The sequence below is a fragment of the Eleginops maclovinus genome, chromosome 5 (genome assembly GCF_036324505.1).
Source record: "Eleginops maclovinus isolate JMC-PN-2008 ecotype Puerto Natales chromosome 5, JC_Emac_rtc_rv5, whole genome shotgun sequence".
Lineage (NCBI taxonomy): Eukaryota > Metazoa > Chordata > Actinopteri > Perciformes > Eleginopidae > Eleginops > Eleginops maclovinus.
In genome coordinates, this window is record NC_086353.1 from 17,000,908 (window position 1) to 17,020,981 (window position 20,074).

At 42.3% G+C, this 20,074-nt stretch overlaps 1 protein-coding gene across 2 annotated transcripts in view; it reads right to left on the bottom strand.

Moving 5' to 3' along the window:
* mxi1 (max interactor 1, dimerization protein) overlaps positions 1-20,074 on the bottom strand; it is a 39,579-nt gene that overhangs the window by 10,169 nt on the left and 9,336 nt on the right. The window contains exons 1-3 of one of the 2 annotated variants that reach the window (XM_063883755.1): positions 18,807-19,296; positions 18,487-18,589; positions 14,012-14,041 (exon numbers count right to left, since the gene is read on the bottom strand). In XM_063883755.1, coding sequence (XP_063739825.1) covers positions 14,012-14,041; positions 18,487-18,589; positions 18,807-18,879 — 206 coding nt within the window. In that variant the 5' untranslated portion in view covers positions 18,880-19,296. Of the gene's footprint in view, positions 1-14,011; positions 14,042-18,486; positions 18,590-18,806; positions 19,297-20,074 lie in introns of those variants that run through there. The other variant, XM_063883754.1, reaches the window with a different exon arrangement.

The following is a 20,074-nucleotide window of genomic DNA, read 5'->3' on the forward strand; positions in this document are numbered from 1 at the left end:
GCAGAAGAGCTTAAGCTGTTTGCGTCTTACAATATTAGTGGCGGCTTGTGGCCATAAATAACAGCCGCCAGAATCTCTACTCGTCGCCGCGTTACACAGCAACAGAGCATACTGTTTCCCTGGGTGCTTAGAAAGAAGACCTGTGCTAGTTATATAAACAGCGATGGATGTACTGTGCAGCCCTATAACTTCCTGTTCTTGAGTAGAGTACACTTCGTTTAAAGGATGTGACATCAGAGAATGACAGGGCAGTGTCGGTAGGTTGGTGTTAATGCGGCTTTCAGAAAAAGGGTTAAACTGCTCAAAAGCAGATCTATTGGCAATAGCATCTGAAATACAGCTCCGGAAAAAAATTAAGAGACCACTCCAAATTTGCCTTAAATCTTTATCTCTACATGTATGGCATCCATTCCAGTGTTTGTTGAATTCCACACAGAGAAAAACTGTCAGTAGTTTAGAGAATATATAAAAAAAAAAAAATCAGGTAACTCAAAGTCATACCTATAAATAATAAAACAAGAGAAAATGATAATGCTGAAGTGGTCTTTGAATTTTTTTCCAGGGCTGTATATTATTAGGCATGAATGGCCCAGTTATAAAAGCATTTAAAATAAAAATCACACATGATATAGCAAGCTTAAGGTCTAAGGGTCTAGGGTCTTGCAATATTTAAACACATTATGGACAGTGAAGGCTATTGCTCTGCCCTTTGTATTTCCAGTGTCCTAATGAATGGCACAGTGAGCTGCATGTTGCCTGAATGGGGAACTCTTCATCTGTGGAGGATTACATAACACGTGTCCAGTTGCTACCAGGACCTGTGCTGCAAACTGTCACGCACAGCAGGGATATAAAACCCCTCCCTGACAGTAAGACAACACGGGCAGAAAAATACTTGCTTTTCCTCGTATTCAGCGGTGCCCAGATTCCTGGGATGGAGCATTTAATAGCATGTTTCATTCTGTTTTTTTTCTGGTTTTGTGTTGCCTTGCGGCGTCACTTTCGCAAACAGCTGCTTTAGAAATCCCACACTCTCTCTGTTAGAGAGGCGCTGTGGACTCGCGCCTTCATACAGATCCATTTATAATGTGACTGGCTTTTCAAAGGGAACCACTAAGTTACATAAACTCATAGCGTAAATGTGTGCCTCTTTTTTTATCAAAAAGTATATAATAGAGCTGTATACACGGGAGGTTTTTCATACTTTTCTCACACAATGATGCCTCAACTCATGGCGGCTTGGTTAATAGAATGAATGTAGGGCTACACAAATATTATCATCATAAGGTTTTAATCAAAGATGCAATTATGAAATGCAAAAAATGATGATTCCCAGAGATTTTTCAAATCATATTTCTAAATAATTACAACTAAAAAGAAGAAATAAACAAATGCTGAGATGTCTACAATTCAGCATGGTTTATTTCTTCTTTTTAGTTCTAATTATTTTCTATGCCTTGTATTGTATTAGGCTGCTACAACACAAAGATTTCCCAGTTTGGGATTAATAAAGTCATTCTTTTCTTTATTATCTTATCTTATCATATTGCAACATTTGAAATAAGGGCGATTCAACCGGTGCATTGCAAATATTTTTAAATCATATATTAAAAATTCTATTCTAATTTATAATTTGTTAACAATTATGTAAAAACCAGTTCATTTATCACCCTAGACAACTTCTAAAAATGTTGGAGGATCAAAATGTAAAAGCACAACCTGCAGACACAGGCGGCCTTCCCTTTCCTCCTGGGACAATGGGGCACTTCCACTCTACCAGTGTATGTACATATGTGTGTGTGGTGTGTGTGTGTGTGTGTGTGTGTGTGTGTGTGTGTGTGTGTGTGTGTGTGCAAGTGTGTCTCATTCATGCTTGTGTGTGTGTTCCAATGGCTTGTGTTCCTGATGGGCCCCAGATGGGTACGCAGGCAGGCGGCTCTGCCTTTTGGCTTTGACATGTGAGCAAGCAGCCAGCCGGCCCCGGGTCACTGCACCACACCTCTCCTCCTACCATCCTGACTCCCCATGAATCACATGCACGACTTTCCTTTTCCTCCCAAATCCCACTGCTGTACGGTTAAGTAACAAGGAGAAATATTTCCATTAAAACAAATCTGTAGACATTGCTGTGCTGCTCCTCCTCTCACTGTAGCCGTTTTCACTTGTTTTTGTAATGCGTCGAAAACTGCCTCCATTGTGATTGAAGCAGTGTTTTTTTTAAAGGAGCACTTTGAAGCTCTCCCTGTTGGTATGGGAGAGCTGCCCACCACAGCTCTTACAGAACCTACGCACATCATATGTACATCTCTCATCAGTGCAGCGAACAACAGCTCTGCACTCAGCCTCCCTCGTCTTTGTATCATCACACAGACACACACACACACACACACACACACACACACACACACACACACACACACACACACACACACACACACACACACACACACACACACACACACACACACACACACACACACACACACACACACACACACACACACACACACACACACACACACACACACACACACACACACACACAGTGCAAGTGCCTTTGGATTTGCACTGAAGGGCACACACCTCAGTGTACATGCATACACACATTCTGATATGTTTGTTGTCACAAACTAGTGTCTGACACATAGCCCATTAAATCCTCTGTGTGATCAATGTGACGTGAAACAAAGAGTGTAATGGCAACAACAAGCAGCAACTCCATCAAGATGACAAGAGCAATCAGCGCATGAAGTGTCTTGAGAATCTTCCAATGACTCTGGGGTGACACTGCAAAAGAGAAGTGTGAGGGTATTGTAAACCAGAGAATACCCTGGAAGCCTCAGATAAAAAAAATTAAAAATCGAATTAATTATACAAACAAAATGTAATACAATTTAAATAAAATGAATAAATGAGAATCGTATCTGTGTTGTTGATCTGTAATATTTCAGTGTTACGTTGATTTGTTTGTATTTCTCGGTCCATGCACTACACCTCTGAGTGGTTTTGAGTTAGAAATAAATTGCAACCAATCAGATATTTTTCTGGGTCTCTGGGAAGAATATCCTTCGACCAGGGTATTCTATATCCTTGATAGGATGCCCTGGCCCTTCAACTGAATAAGAGCGTACGTTTGGATTGACAATTTGATCAACCAATCATATATTGATTTGTAGCCAATGGGCGTATTCTTTCAGATTTTCACACGGTGTCTACAGAAGGTCCAGTTGTGATAGACACGGTTCGCCATTGGAAAACCGTTTTGCCCTTTAAACTTGTATTGGGCCTATTCAACCATATTTGTTTATCACTAACCTCCAAGCAGCAATAAACTTGTTTACAGAATATATTCAGCCAGTAAGATAGCACCAGTAGTCTCAGGTATCATTATTAGGACTCTGCATGAAAAGTATTGACACTAAACAAACCTCAACCTCCTGACCGAATAACAAAACTGGAAATGCATGTAATTATTACTCAAACCATGAGTGCTTTCAATCCATTATCAGCAATTTGCCAAATGGCCTTAAGGACATGATACTCCTGAATTATCTGATGCTAACAACATCTAATCTTCCAGCATCATCCCTTTTTTAATAGGGCTCTGATCATCTCAATTTTCCTCTTTGTTGTATGGATGTTATTGTCACGGTTATTATTTGGACAAAATGAGGCATAATTTGACTTGCTAAGGTGAAACCTGTTCTTTTTTTGTTACTGACAAACTCATAGCCTTAGCCCATGTTACCTGCCTGCTTAAGAGACGGAAATTTGGGCAAATCTGATGCCTGGCAAACCTATGGGCAGTGAGTATTTAGAGGGGAAGGTGCTGCGCAGAGAAAAGGAGAATACGTGTTCATGGTAGTGTTCTTTGTGTGAATATAATAAATGTCAATACAAAGGAACACCTAGGTCTGAACATCTTTGCTTATTTCCAGGAACCACAGGCAGCTGAAAAGAGCACTGACAAATAACCAGAGTTTCTGCTTCTTTTTCATTCAAAGCCCTCTGGAACCAACACTGTTAGTCAGAGAGCGAGCGATAGAGAGAAGAAATATGGCTGCCCTAGATTCCAAACTTGTGAATACATAAATAATAGAAAACTTCTCAGGCCATCTATGATGTCTGACATAATTACTGAACTTGCTCTTAAGAGGAAAGGGTCATGTTTCCAGACCAGATACCATTCAATACAATTCTTCTTGGCCAATCCTACAATATCTCAAACCCATTTCGAGCACGCACGCAGGGACACACGCAGGCACGCAGGCAGGCACGCACGCACGCACGCACGCACGCATGCAGGCAGGCACGCACACACGATATGACCTACTTCTAATACGTGCAGAGGGGGAGGAAATGTGACCCTTCACCCAGTTATTACACTAATTACACATCACAAATGACCGTCTCTGCGGTAAATCTGCTGAAGTGACATGCAAAAAGAAATTAAGACATCATTATACGGGGCCCTCTTAGGGAGGAAAAAAAAAGAAAACTTGACTTTGGGAAGGAAGTATTCCACTCCTACTCTAGTGTCGAGCCTCATTTAAAGCAGGCACAAATCACGATACACAGCGGTGTCAAAGGTTATCTGAGTGATTGGAGTATTTTGTAATGCAAAGCCTCATTTAAAGCAGACTAAGCCACGTCCACCGTACATTATATCAACAGCAAATTATCCGACTATCAGGGGGCAGGCAATTAAATCAAAGACAAAATCTGGGCACAGATGTGTGTTTTGTTTTCCCCCAAACATTCCAAATCCATTATATCATGGTTAAAAATAGCAAGAGTGATGCAGGGTTGCTTGAATGGTTGGTACTGGTTGCTAAGGGGAATCACATGTAAGGCTGCCTCCCTCCCAGATCATGTATAGTGAAACAACATGTGAACATGTGACAGAGGGATCCATACTCTGCAGATGGTGACATACAATATACATGGAGAGCAGCGCAAACCACATGGCAGCCCATACATTTGTTCCCCATGATGCTTTGATGTAACTGGAGGAATAGCTATTCAAACACAATACAACTGCTTCTATTTCATACTTGGCACTTTTTATCAAAACCTGGACCATGTTCAGCTCATTTCGCTTCACTGGAAGGGGAAATACAACGAAATAACTTGCATTTGGCTTCATTTATAGTGAAGTAGAGTACAATTGTTAGAGTTGGATAAGGAGAATCATCCTGAAATGTGCATTAACACACTGTAGCCCCTAGACAAGAGCATCTGTAGTGCAGCAGAAAAACTACAGGAAACACAACGGCCCTCTGTGTTTGCTCACCACCTTTGTTTACTGGATCGCTGAGTTAACACAAAGAGCGCAGTTGTTTTTTCTGCTAAGGATACCTCTTCTAGGATTCTCTGCTTTTTTATGCACCCTATGTCTTTCTCTCATTCTCCCTCTCTCACATGACTGCTGTCGGTGGCAGCCAAAGTCACATGTCTCTCCATACAGACGGTGAACACCTGACTGAATAGGGGTATTTTTTAAAAGGGGGAAATTACCACTCACTAGGTTGAGTGCTGGAACAGTCATCAAAAAGCCAACAGCATGGCTTGCAAAACTGGCGCCTGCCATATGTGCTTTAGCCAACTACAGCTTTATTATCTGAGCTATAAATGGCAATTTCAGGAAATGACAACTGCAGATGGAGACAGACTTTTGAATAGGTCTGAATAAGGGTGGTAAAATCATTAGTTTAGTTTTTTTTTAAAGCTGAAGTTTAAAGTTGGGTTGATGATTTTTGATTTGACACATGGTTCGAGAATTAATGTTTGGATGGCATGATACATGTAACTAGAGTTATTTATACACACTGTGCCGAGTGTTGGGCAGTACTACTAAGTGATGGTGGGAGCTTAACGTTAACCTATGGAACTTTCAGCAAACACACAAGCTGTTGATTTGAAATTTAGCGGTGAAAGTTATATCCTGTCCACCGGTGTCGGTTTGTGCTTCACGTTTTCTTCATGCACTCGCAAGACTAGAGAGACCTTAGCCCGACAGCAACTGTAGGGTCTCTTTTTTTCTGAAAGACTGATGCTTCCCTCATCTTCTTTATGAAACACTGACAGATGGGATGGATGCAGAGAGTCAGAGCGAGATAGAGAAGAAGGGATATATACACAGAGTGGGGGAGGAAGGGGATGTTCCGTCTGCGTAATCTGCCCAGAAACTAGCCATGGGCACAAGCGAGAGCCAGTCTGTCAGGAGTTACACTGGGTTAGCCAATGACAAACGCTCGATTCAAGTTCGGACTTTTCACATCAATGCGGCATGTTCAACCAAATGCTATGAACTACTAGCAAACACATGAAAAGCATGCATGCTTTGTGTCGAGCACATCCATCCAAAGTGCGACGCGTGCATATATTTTATGCATGGTTGGCATCAGTGGAAATTTAACCCCTAACCCTGTAAGATTAAAGGATAGGCGCCAGGGGGAAGTAAGCCAGTAAAAGCGTGTTATTTTTTACTGTATGACAGTGACAGCAGGTGAATGCCTAAGAGGCTGCATTAACTGTGAGTCAGACAAAAGTTCTATTTAGTTCCACATCTCCATCTTCCACCTGACAATGAACAGCAAATGAGCAAGGACAAGAGACGCAGAACTATTGAAATAAAAAAACACTACGACAGCAGCTTGACTCTTAAAGAAGCTCTTCAGAAAATAAAAAAATGCTTACTCGCTTTCCTTGCCTGGTTATGATAGCCTGTGGCCCACGTCCTGGTGGTTCAATCATCCACTGAGGGTTTGAACACACTGTCCAAACTGACAGTCAGTTGTTAAGTTTGACAAACAGGCCCTGGGAATGAAGGGAATGCTCATCTCGCTCGCACACACGGCAACTGCTTTCTCATGTGAGGACTTAAACAATTATTAACAAGTCTTGGGATACCATGGGATCCATGCTGGATGATGACCCATATTCTGACTAGATGGCAAGGAACGAAAATGAAATGCTGAGGGGGTGAAAATGCATTGCTGCATGTGGGTGGGTGGGAAAGGGACTTTGATATTTCTGAGCATTCAGGCAGTTGTGACCTCAATCCCAAAAAAGAGATTCAGTGTGGAGAGGAGAGAGAGAGTCTTTCCGATAGGCAGTAAAAGCTCACTGTAAAAATGCATATGGATTTGGGGCTGAAACCACACTGGAAACGGGGGCAATAAAATGCAAATGGGAGTTCAAAATCAATTTAACTGGCAGGAAACCCTCCCCAACCCCTGCTCAACCAATCCGAAGGCCACAAGTGGTAAATAAAGCGAGACACAGTTGATTACTAGGCAGACCAAAGCTGTTGTCACGCTAAATACTCAGAAGCCACAAACAGCGTCCACCATGCATAGCAACAGTGCAGAGGAGGCTCAGAGGGCAGATTGGAAAGTGGAAGACGGAGATGAAGCAAAAGACGATTGAGTTTGAAAGGGAAAGGGATGAAAGAATAAAAAAGAATGTGCTCTCTTCAAGCAAAAGACGCAAACACGTGTGCACACACGTACGCATGCACACGTGCAATGTTAATTGGAGAAGAGGGGGAGCAGGGAGGGGAATCGCTTGCTGCTCAGCGGAGCCAAGAGACTCTGCGGCTGAAGCCCATCACTAACACACGGATTAGTTCACACGTGCACACGGCCTTTTAATCTGCTCCACTGACAAAGGTTGGAAAAGAAAGAAGGCGAGGGACAAAAGGATGGAGTTAACAAGACATGGCCATAGAAACAGGGGGGGTGGGTGAGAGGGAGGGGGGATGGAGATGGAGGACCCCTTTAGGTGCACTGTACAAGAAACTCCGCACTGAAATAACCAATCTGATCAATATGCACCCGTCTTTAGCAAATGCCCAAAATCCCTTGAAAACACACACATATACAGTAGATCATGTGAGTGGACTTTTAATGCCCTCTTTCTAAGTCCCTCACCCCACCCAAAGTCATTGACGCACCCACAACCCTCACTTTCCCCTTTAGCCCTGTTTGACTTCAGTGGTAAGGGCAAAGCTTTGGATTAAATCTCCAATATGGCCTGGCTCCTAAAATGGGCCTGGTGTAAAGCCATGGAGATTCAGCCAGATGTTGGCTCGGGAGCAGGGAGGGGAGATGGATGGATGTGTGTGGGAGGGGGTGGCCCTGTTAAACCACATCCTCTTTACAGCTGTGGATGTGTTTTAATACCTCCAATAGAAGGGCGGGGGTTGGTGTGTAATCCAAACATACATTAACGTTGAATGCTTAAATACACATTAACATGTCCAAACCCACAGACACACTCACTAACTTAATTCGCTGAGTCACTTAACCTACTTGGCACGTAGGTTGCTCCACCGTGGTTAGTTCTCAGCACATGAATGGTAAATAATGACATTCATTGTACTGATGATGAGAGAGGATATGAGGTAGCTCTTTACGAGAGTTAGGGGTAGGGACTTCTCTCACTGCTTCTTCATCTCACAGCTCTCATTGGTGAAAAGCCAACCTCTATGATTGGTCAGAAGGCAGCGGTATTTCCTCCTTTTTCCCCAGATTTACAGCTAAAAATAGAAGCCAGTGTCAGATTAGCCTAATTGAGTCTGTCTTGTGTCTTCTACGAGCATCCTTTTTTCTATTTACATCCGTCTTTCTCCTTAAGGTAGAGATTAAGTTAGCTCGGCTGCTAACGTAAAAAGCTGCTCCAGAGAGGAGGGAGGAAAAACAGAGGAGCATTTCTTCCAGGAACAGCATGTAACTGCAGCATCATCCATTTGGCCCAAAGTGGGCTTATCAACAAGCCCGACACAATGCCGTTAATGGAACAGGTTGAACAGCATCACTATGCGGGAGGATCTGAACACTTTGCAGAATACTGCACAACAGCCTGAACATACAGTCCCTGTTTCAAGTTGATCAATGTCAACACTGACAAACACATCAGTGACAATTAAAACAACTAAAAAGGTGTTTGGCACTTTGGCAGGGTGAGGGGAAAACAAGAAGGCGCCAAGAGTCAAGGGTCAGAAGAGCGATACAAGTCTGGAGTGATGGGTCAGCTTTCAAGCGTTGACATTCAATCCCCTGTGTGGGGCCATCTTTACACCTGTCTATAGAACATCTGTGAGGGGATGGCTTCGGACGATGTGAGGGAAAACAATGGTGACCTTTTATTTCACATTGTCTTCTACCATCTGACAGCAAGCCCGTGGGAATGCTAGAAAAAGGACCACAGAGCCATACAAGTCTGCCTAAATAAACACTTCTTAAAAAGCTGATGTCAATCTTTAGTGATATTATTATTTGGAAAATAAAACTGGTTGATTGTAGATAAAGACTAATAAGAGATACAATAATGCTAGTCAATAATATGCTTTATCCAATTCATATATAATTCATGTATCCAATTTATTCAATATACCATTACCAGTTGTCTTTACCTAGACGTTTTCACGACAATAACCTACAGTACAGGAAGAGTTGAGAGCTTTTTTAACCTTTTATCCTTTGGGATGTTCTCTTGGCATATTTGTCTGATCTACACTGCCTCCTTTTATACCAATGGATTTTTCAGTTTGTTGATGTTGAAGGCGTGCCTCTCTTAAAAAAAGGTGTGTGACTGGCTCCTTGAGTGTGCCAATCCATAAAAACTTTATTCTGTCAGAAACCTGGCAGCCCAGCAGGATGGTGCAAAGTAAATCAATGCAAGCTAATTCACTTTGCTCAACTCAGTGCTACACACCCACAAGTGAAAATGAAAGTATCTTGAATTGGCTGTAGAGTGTAGGTGCTTTCCTGCTGTGCAAAATACAAAGGTTTAAAAGGTACTTTGAACATCTTACAAGCGAACTACACCCATAAAGTCTTGCTAGGCTCCATAGGCCATTCATTTGGAATGTTTTGGATGTAACTGAAAGCATCAGAGGAATGTTTTGAGTATATGGGTGCATATTAATTTCTGACAGAAACACTAGAATAGAAAAACTAAAATCAGCTAGAAAAAAGGAAACACTCTTTTGGTCCAAAAACTTGGTCACCCATTCAGTGTCCAATAGGCGCTCTGGTTTCAGGCTTCGAGAGGAACTATATCATGTTCACAAATATTGATTAAACTTTCCAAGGCCCTGCATGACATAATGGAATTCTTTATCTAGGCGGTTTTCCCCTTTAAGAACAGAATATGACCTCCTTGTTACAGCTGGGCAACTGCCAAACTATTTGTCAATGAGGCAGACTTTAGCCACAGCCGCAATTTGTCACCATCTGACCGTTGGTGGTGACTAGTCCCACCCTAATATTGGCTCATGTGTCACTTGGTTAATTACAGGTCTGAAATGCCCACAGTGTACACACACTGACACAGTGGGGGTTTCGGATCAGGCTTGCGTGTAGCTCAAGGCTTCCCTTAGTCAGGTGTGTTTGACCCATCTCTCCTCTCATCCCATCAGCCTGTCAATTACTTCCTCATCCTCTGACACCAATGTTAGCTAAGCAAAAGCCAAAGCCAAGCTAGGCTATTAAGGACTAGTACCCGGTGGCCTGTGATGGGAGGGGAGGTGCATGCTGTAGCACGTGTGCGTGCTCTAGCTAGGCTCATCAGACCAAAGATCAAGTCCCGTAAGCCGCTTTTCTAAGCCAAGAAAAGCTTACAAGTCGTCACATTGGTCAGAACAAATGGTCCCAGTTTTAGGCCCTGCAGCAGAGCCTGAGAATAGGCTGCACTCACTGAGCCGACAACAGAAAGACTAGTGAAGCAGCTTTCTTCATGGAGCATCAGAACAGACAGACAAAATGTAGCCCAGGCTTATTCATGTTTGACTGAACCCCAAGGCTGGAACAGCAGTACTGTCTTTATAGCCCACTGGTTAAAAAGAATGGAAATACACAGAGGAACAGTTATGTACCATGTGAAAAATGTGACACCTATTCAATGATATTCAGTGCTGAGCTTTACTGCCTAGAGCAACTAAAGGTCTTACACAAGGCCTGTAGCTGGACAAGTTACCTTCAAAAGGATATTCTAAAGAAATAAGACAATAAGCTCTCAAACTTGACTGTATATCCTGAACGGCTCTTACACTTTGCAGACTGAAAAAGAAACGTTCTTACACGTCAAGAACACTCACAAAAATCCAAAGTTCATCGAAAATGAGGGGTGACTTTTTCCTTTACTATTTCACGTACCGCTGAGCTCAAATCAAATCCCAAGAGGGTAGACCTCATGGAGACTCCTTACAAGCCACCCAAGGTCAAACAGCTCCCAACTCTAATGGGCGAGACTGAGCCTATTTTTTATATTCCACAGACACACACTAAAAGGTGTTCAAGTCACGCCGTTTGCCCAACTCCTCACGTAAAATTAGTGGAAGAGCTATTATTGCTTCCACTGCTTGCACACTGGGGGAAAATTATTTGCTGTGCGTTATAGATGCGTGGCCTTGATAAACAATATTAAAATGAAAAGGTCACTGTGGAGGAGGCGGGTAAATGATAAACGACAGTTCTTGTGGATTTATCGTAGGAAGTAAAAGCATGTTGTAATTATCCATAAACAGAGTCATCATCTAAACGGGAAGTTGAAACTACTGGTTGAAAAACAACACGCATAACCATGATCCATGGAACACCTTAGTCATTTAATGTGAAACACTTAAATAAACAACAATTAACCAACAACTAACCTGAGCTGGGGGATTCGTTATCAACATGTTTAGAATGTGGTGGAAAGCTGTGTGATCAAAGCGGTGGGACTGCAACGTGCGTCTATAAGTGTTTTACTGTTAAATCTCAGTGTGATTTAATCGTGAAATGAAGAAGTGAAATAGGGCTGCTATGAGGAACATGATCAAAGCAGCAGAGCCACAGCGTTATCTAGTTCTGCTGCACAGCGTGAGCATCTGGAATGTGGGTTTGCCGCCCCACACCTCTTTTGGTCCCTTTTATCCGTGTCCTGTGGTCTCTGCTGTCAATGCGAGTCTACACGCCACAGAGGTTATCAGGACCTATGGTAGCCATGCAAGGCAAATCGTCTGGCCGGCTGCAGATATACAAGGCTGATAAGTCTTTGTCAACCTGTACCATAAAGAAGCTAAATCCAATTTACATGACTTGGAAGTCTGCTGAGATGGAACCACAAGCTGCTGTTGTTGTCGTAGAATCATGCCATAAGCCTGACACACTTGGGTGAACAACTATGCCTGATACATAAAGTATAGCTTACAGTGAGGCATGTGCTTAAAGGGAATTGGATTAACTGCTGGCAAAAAAAAAGAGGGGGGATTATAAACGATTCTGACTTTAAGTGTGCTTCTAAAAAGATGGATTAGCATTTCAATTTTTGCCCTCTTTCCTTGCTAATGGAATTTTGAATTAGTCTTATATTGTTCAACTTCCAAGCAAAAGAATGTTTTCGCTGAAATGAAGACAAGAGGGTGGGGGGGCAAACTGGGTGTCGGTATCTGGATTTGGAACAGTGGTGTGGTACAGGACAGCCTGTCCCCGGCTCACTCTGTTCTGCTGTAGCTCTCTCTATCTGTCTCTCTCTCTCTCTGTCTGCAAGGACCAGCAAGGTGGAGCCAGGAAAGGCATGAGGGAGGGGATGCAAGTTTCAATGGATGTTGAACTCATGACAGGAGTAAAAATACACATACTAATGCAAATGCATAAACACTGGGTAAATCCTTATTTTCTACTTCTACTTTTATGAAGCTGCGAGTTAAAAAAAACGTTTTTAATTATCTCTCTAAAGGTTCCTAACTCTCCCGTAATTCAATGCTGAACCAAGCCAGCAGTGATCCCTTCTGTTCCACCATCTACAGGCTTTGCACTAGTCTCAGCTTGGCAGAGATGACGATAGCCCATAAATGGCCAGAACAGGCCATACTACAAAGTGCCTGGCAGCGTAAATATGGAAGCAGTGACGAAAACAGCCTTTGCAATGTGTTGTAGGAACAAACATCTGAGCTGGCGCTTTAAAAAAAAAATGTTTTTGTGTGGGTGGAACAATGTAGATAAAGCAACCCCGCATGGGTACTGCAATCTGCCAAGGCCAGTCTACCGACCGTCTTGCCTTGTGTGGCATCGCGTATGAGTACGGAGATGACACATCAACTCTTGTCTATATTTAACTCACTGGACTCTTCTCTTTCCAATGTTCCCATCCTTTTAGGAGTCTGCCAGGGAGATTGGTGAGAAAAACAGGCCGAGGTGATATGTAATTACGCTGAATGGATCCCGCCTCCCACATCCTTTCATTGTACCCACACCCTCGGAGATAATGAAATAGAAGGCATGCCTTTTTTTCTATCCACCATAAATCCTGCAAGTCTAGCCGCTCTTATTTATGGTGTCAAAAAAAACCCTTAAAAGGCAGGACCCTTAAAGCCTGCAAAGTCATTGAACGTAAACACCAGGAAGCATCTTATGTGGCTGGTGAACTCAATCTGATAAGGGCTTCTAAGAAACCAGTGTTCTCTCTCTTGAAAAGACGGTGTGGTAAACCATCACAATCCATGCTCTGCCTGAATACCCCACATATCTCTTGCTGTAGATACTATCTTGAACGCAGAGATACAGTATAACTCAGAAGTGTGATTAAGCTAGAAAGCTACTCAAAGGACTTTTTGTTTGGCTGACATTGTTGCCACTGCTACGTACAAATTAAAACATGTATTTGGAACAAAACAAGATCTGAACTTTTGACTTTTGTCCGCATGCACTCTCGCATGTTCCTGTAACTTGAAGCCCAAAGCCCATTAACCAAACTGTTGCATAACTTTTAATAGATATTTGATGAGGGAGGGGGGGGGGGGCATTGCAGGGAGAATTTATTTAACTGAACACAACTAGATCCCCCCCTTTCTTCTGGTTGAAGAGAAAGAGATTGTTTTGAAGATGTCAAAAGGCTGGCAAGGCAAAATGAAAGTAGGACATGATGGACTCTGTGGCATGTCAGGGCAGGGTGTGTGCAGGTGCCCAAAGATGTGACCTATCATTTAAAGGTGAAATGGTTTGGAAATGTAATGCCAACTCACCTATTCTTCTCCAGCTCATTATGTGTGGACCTGAAGAGACAGAAAACAGAATTTAAATAAAGAGTACAGGTAAACTTTTGCTTGCTCAACATGCAAAGCACAACCCTACAGTATCTGTTTTTCGTGAAAAGGCTTTGCACTCTGTTCCAGGAAATACAGCAAAACATAGAGATAATAACTAAATGAGCTAGACAAGCAGGAGCCAAGATTGGCACAATGAAATTCTTAGTCGAATTTGACTCATGAATGTATTATTGAATCCCAAAAGAGAGCAACTCTAGGCCCATTCCATTGGAGCCTTTACACCAACAGAGTAAATGTGACAGGCGGGCGCTCACTGTGGCATTGTACAGCCTCTTCCTCAATAATGCACAGCAAAACTCTGTGGGAGTGTGACACTGCAGCCACTACAGTTCACACTGTGCATGTAGGTGCAAGCATGCATGTGCTGCTGGGCATGTTCTAGCATGCACACACACACACACACACACACACACACACACACACACACACACACACACACACACACACACACACACACACACACACACACACACACACACACACACACACACACACACACACACACACACACACACACACACACACACACACACACACACACACACACACACACACACACACACACACACACACACACACACACACACACACACACACACACACACACACACACACACACACACACACACACACACACACACACACACACACAGGTTCAGTGCTCTGTTAATAATGTAAAGTGAATCAGCTGGTTCCTCAGAGTCTCTTTGTGTGGCAACATATTGAAGCCCTCCTCCTGATGACTAAACGGCCAAGTTCCCATCCTACAAACTGCACTCCACCTCGCGTCAAGGGAGACAGGTTTTAGGTGGGGGTGGGGTTATGGTCCATCCTGAGTCATGTACGCAGCACTCCTCTATATTCCAGGGTTATCTATACTGCAATACACTTTCCTCTTTTGTTTTCCCTTTAATACTGAGCTGACCAAACAGCTGTCTTTTTTATACGGAAACAGGAAATGTGGAGGAAATAGGAGATAAGAAGTAAAGAGCACAAGACAGACGGACCACTTCAAGGCGGTAGTTCATTCTGTATAAACTAGCACTGCCTCAGCGGAAATTATTTTTTCAAGTTGAATTATTAACACTAATAAAAAAACAACGCATGTTTCTAATACATTTCATGTAGTTGGGTATGCAACACTGGATGCTAAGTCAACTGTGGGGGGTATATTTGATTTAACATGACAAACTATGGCCAGTTGAGTGGATGCTATCACAGCAAAACACAGGGCTCACATGTAAGATGGCCCTGGGCCACTTTCTGGCACTTTCATGCCCACACACACATGCTTGAGACCTTACAGCTTACATATTCTATAACCTAGTAATCATGCATGACTGCGCTCTGCATCGGCTAACCTGTCAAGCATGGAAATCACAAAACTGCCCTCAAATCAGCTTGCTCTCTTATGATTGGCCACTTCTACCCTCATAAATGTTATCTAAAAAAAAGGTTCCAAAATTATTTCTATGTAGGGAAAATGAATAGTCACAGCCTTGTGTTCAGTGAAGGCTTTTTACGCAAATATGTAATTACTTTCTAATGGCAGAGAGTCCACTGCTTTTTGTTACTGTGAGTCAGAGCGATTGTTTTGCTGACAGAAGATGAATACTTTGGAGTCTATAATTTGCGTCATCAGCTGTCACCCTGCTCACACTAGGCCTGTGTTGCTTGGAAACCCTCATCATGGTTTGTAATCTCCTCCAAAACTCGAAGCATTTCACCAGAATCTATTTCAGTGTAGAGTGCAATTATGTCGTGTTTTTTGGGTGATTACCACTCTTTAAGAAGGAAGGGAAAATGTATTTATTGGGACTGTTACTATTGTGGCCGCGTCAAGCATCGTGCTTAGCAATATGATTGACGGTAAAAACATTTCAATTGGAAAAGCTGGTATTAATACAGACAGTGATGAAGACCGTTTTGTGAAAACCTCAATTATTTCTCCCATAGATAATAACTTTACAACTGGGAAGTCTATTTTAGGGCAAAAGTGGTGTCAGTTACATTGTCTGCTAATCTGAAAACTTGAGACGCCTTAGCTCAGCCTGCCACACCACAGCTTATCGCCTTCCATTTGGAGAGATCAATCTCAGACAGCTTGCATTCCCATTGGCTTTTATCATCACAAACCACTTCCTTGTCTTCTGAATCAGATACATTATCTCTGTGTCTGGAGCTCAACAACAATGCAATACAGATTATGAAATGGCTCAAGGCCACACAACTGCAGCATACCTCTTCTGTAAGCATACACACGTGTGTGTGTGTGTGTGTGTGTGTGTGTGTGTGTGTGTGTGAGAGAGAGTATATGCACACAGAGAGTGGGTCAATGAGATAAAGCGAACCCTGCTATAAACAGTAGACAGGAGAGGACAGAGTCAGATAAGCCCATCAGTTTAAGCCTCCACACGCTACTGAGAAGCTAGCTACTGTACATGAGCAGCAGGTCAAACCAAATGTACTGTACAGTTAAACTAATCATTAGGGTATCATATTTCAAAGAAATCAATTGCTGAATGACTTTGCAGTAACTGAACAAGGAATGAGGTTTAGATAATGTATGATCTCATTTAGGCACACCATTGGCCGAGGATCTCTTATAAGCACACATAATGTAAATGTGAGTAGATTCTGCTGAAAACCTCTCCGGCTTCTCTGGACATTGTAATATGGGATTGCAAGGTAGGAAATTGTTCACGACTTTTAACAACTCTCGAATAAAGTGGAGAACAAATAACGCAGACATGGGCCCCATCAGTGACTCTCACAGCACTGGGGATAAACAAATAATGCTATTTTGTTCGTTTGCAAGATGTGCTATTACAGTGGGAATGATACAAATGGTATCACAACACGAGGCTGAGAAATAGGGTTTAATGCTAAATGGTGTTACCTCACTGAGTGAGTTGTGAATGTTTCTCTGTAGGGAACATCCTCCATGCTTCTTGGTGCCATTTTCTCTCATATTAATGAAAATCATTCTTACCTTGCACCTCATTCTCCTTAAGAGTTGTTCACCTTATAGGCTATATTGAGGGCAAAGATGCTTGGTGAAAAGCGTATAGCTCTGAGGAATTTATTTTGCATCGAAGAGGATTTTGCTTCAGAACATCATTATTCTGTGTACTCATGAAGGATTTCCAAATTAGGAGCCACTTCTTGGAGGCTTTATGGAAACGGCCTATATCTGATCATGACTGTTGCCATGCAGAACTAGGCTGTGTTCTGCGCTCATGATGAGTAATGCACAGTTCCTGTTTGTGGCCTGCTCTTACATTAATATTAAAAGGCTCAGAGAGACAGAGAGAGCTTGGAGCTTGCGTTTGATGTATGACTGTCAATGGACAGATTCATGTAAGCAGCCTAGCACTAAGAAAAAACACAATACCATTGAGTCTTATCCTTCTGTGTTACCTGCTTCTCCTAATAGTGAAAGTTGCCATCGCCAGTAAGCGTATTGTGCTTTACAAGAGAACAAGCTTATGATGTGATTATCAGACAATGTTACATGCGGCTACACAACAGAATAGACTAATAAACATATGCTCCAATACCCGTCAACAGCTTGATGTTGTGTTTGATTGATTATGCATACAAAAGAGGAAAACATAAATGGTGCAAACATGGATTTCTTGATAGGAAAAAGGTTTAAATAATGGTGAAATTGCATAAACTGATTGACATCATTAATCCTGAAAAGGGCTCCACGTATTGACCTTTCGAGGTCTGCAAACAACACCATCCATAAATAGCCTTTTCTTCTTTAGGGCAGAAGGCAAAACTACCCCTCTCTTCTCACAGTGTAGAAAACATTTCCCATACGATAAAAGGAGCATGACAACCACCAAAACGTAAAATAATAGCTAAAATAAAATAAAGCAATACCCTTTGTGTTTTTGAAGCATGTGTGAGAGGAGTGCAAGACATTACAAAATGACTTTCTTTTCGTTTTAAAGCTGTCAATTTCACCACGATCCCTAACCCCAGCCACCACTGCAGTCCGTTTGACAATCAGCTGATGAAAAGCTAGCAGAGCCGTTGGCTCTCCCCCTTCCCCCAAGCCAGCAAAACAACATTGTACACAGTCATATGTGCACCTTCATATTAAACACGTTTAACAAGTTTGAAAAAAACATCCAAGCAAACTTTTTTCTTCTAAAAGAGTATTTTCTGGACCGTGAAAAGGCAGCCGGTGCTGACAGCTCGCTTGTTTACCAAACGTTGCGATAAGCGTATTGGCAACGTGTACAATCACATGCTGTCTTTAACACGTCCCAGTACATCCTAACATTACCGAACACCTATGAGTAAAGTCAAATATATGCAGTGTTAACAATGCCCACTATTGACCACGATTCAAACGACGAAAGAGAGCAGTTTCTTACCTATTGTGGTTACTGCTGAACTTCTTATTTCGAAATTTCCTTTGCCTCTGGTAGTTTGTGTCCTGACTTGATGGAAATGTCGAAGCATACCCGTGTTCACACTCTGTTGAAAGTAAATGGGTTGTTAACAGGGTGAGTTTGACACTTTATCTCGACCATATACATGAAACAATCCTTCAGAACGTAGTGTAAACACGTTTGAAATGACATATGCTTAAGTGTTTAGTGTACAAGTAAAGGCGAAAAGTATTTTAAAACCATTGAACATAGCAACTGTTTACTGATACATCTTAGCTTCACACACACTTTTGAACATTTACCTCTATCTCTCCTCTCTATATATTCGGCAGCTTCCAATAACCGTTGAATATTTATTAATTGAACAGCAGTCATTCTCTCCTGGCTACCGTTGACGTTAGCTCTTCAGGTTAACGTAACGTTAGCTTCGCAAATAGCACCAACAGCAGGTCGCGTTTAAACACAGGGAAGACAGTGCATCGGTTATTACTACACTGAGTGATACTTTAAAAAAAAAACACGTCGCGTTACTATCTTGTTCGATGTCTTTGTTGGCTCATCAGCAAGCCTTTATCGAAAAGAAGAGAGGGGGGGAAATCCAGTGTTTCCAAGCTGGCAAGCTACAACCAATCCTTGCTAGGTGTCGCTGATAGAAAATGTTAAAACCAGTGTATCAAAGTATTAAAAGTCTCCAGGAAACACGGTATTAAATTGTTACAAAACGGATATAAATTATATAAAATTTCCCCGAGGGAGCCCAGAGCCACCAAAGTGCCTGCTGCTGCTCGTTTCCTCTCCTCTCCTGTTTGTTTACCTAGCTGCACAGCTGAGAGGCGGGGACCTTGCTGGGGGAGGCCGGTCCAACGCAATGCATTCCGGGAAACGGAGTCTTTTGGTGCATTTAAAAAATACTGACAAACGTGCACAATATTCATCTGACACATTTGAGCATTCATTTACTGCGATTTATTAAGTAAAAACAACGCCCTTCATTAATTGATAGTCTTACTTTAACTATGGTCGGCAATTTCAATGACTAATTACGTCTGTGGGACAGTGCTACACTCCACAGGTCACCAGCCATTATTTGAATTTATGTTGGTTATTTTATTCCTGCAAAGCGTATCGGGGATGTTGCTGTTACTGACGACAATGAAGAAAACATGTTTAATTTAGTTATAATGAAATTATAAATATATCTATTTATATATATACACATCAGTTTTAATAAATAGCCCATGACCATTGCATGTTAAAAAAACAACAACAACAAATGATATAATTTATTCCATCAATCATTAATCGTTTAATTAAAGCGGCTGTTTGATGTGTTAATGACTAAACACAAATAGCCTATTCATTTCGAGTCTTTTTTCCTCTCACGTGGATTCTTCCCAACCTCCTCTCGCCTGCGAAATAAAGCTCTACAAATCCCATCATCCAACGGGGCCATGGGGGTGTTCTTGCCGGCTGAAGCCAGGCCCAGCAACACATGACGTCGCTACCGACCGGGCATCTGATTGGCGGAGGGCTTTGACAGGCGTCGAGGGTTGAGCTCGCACCTGACCAA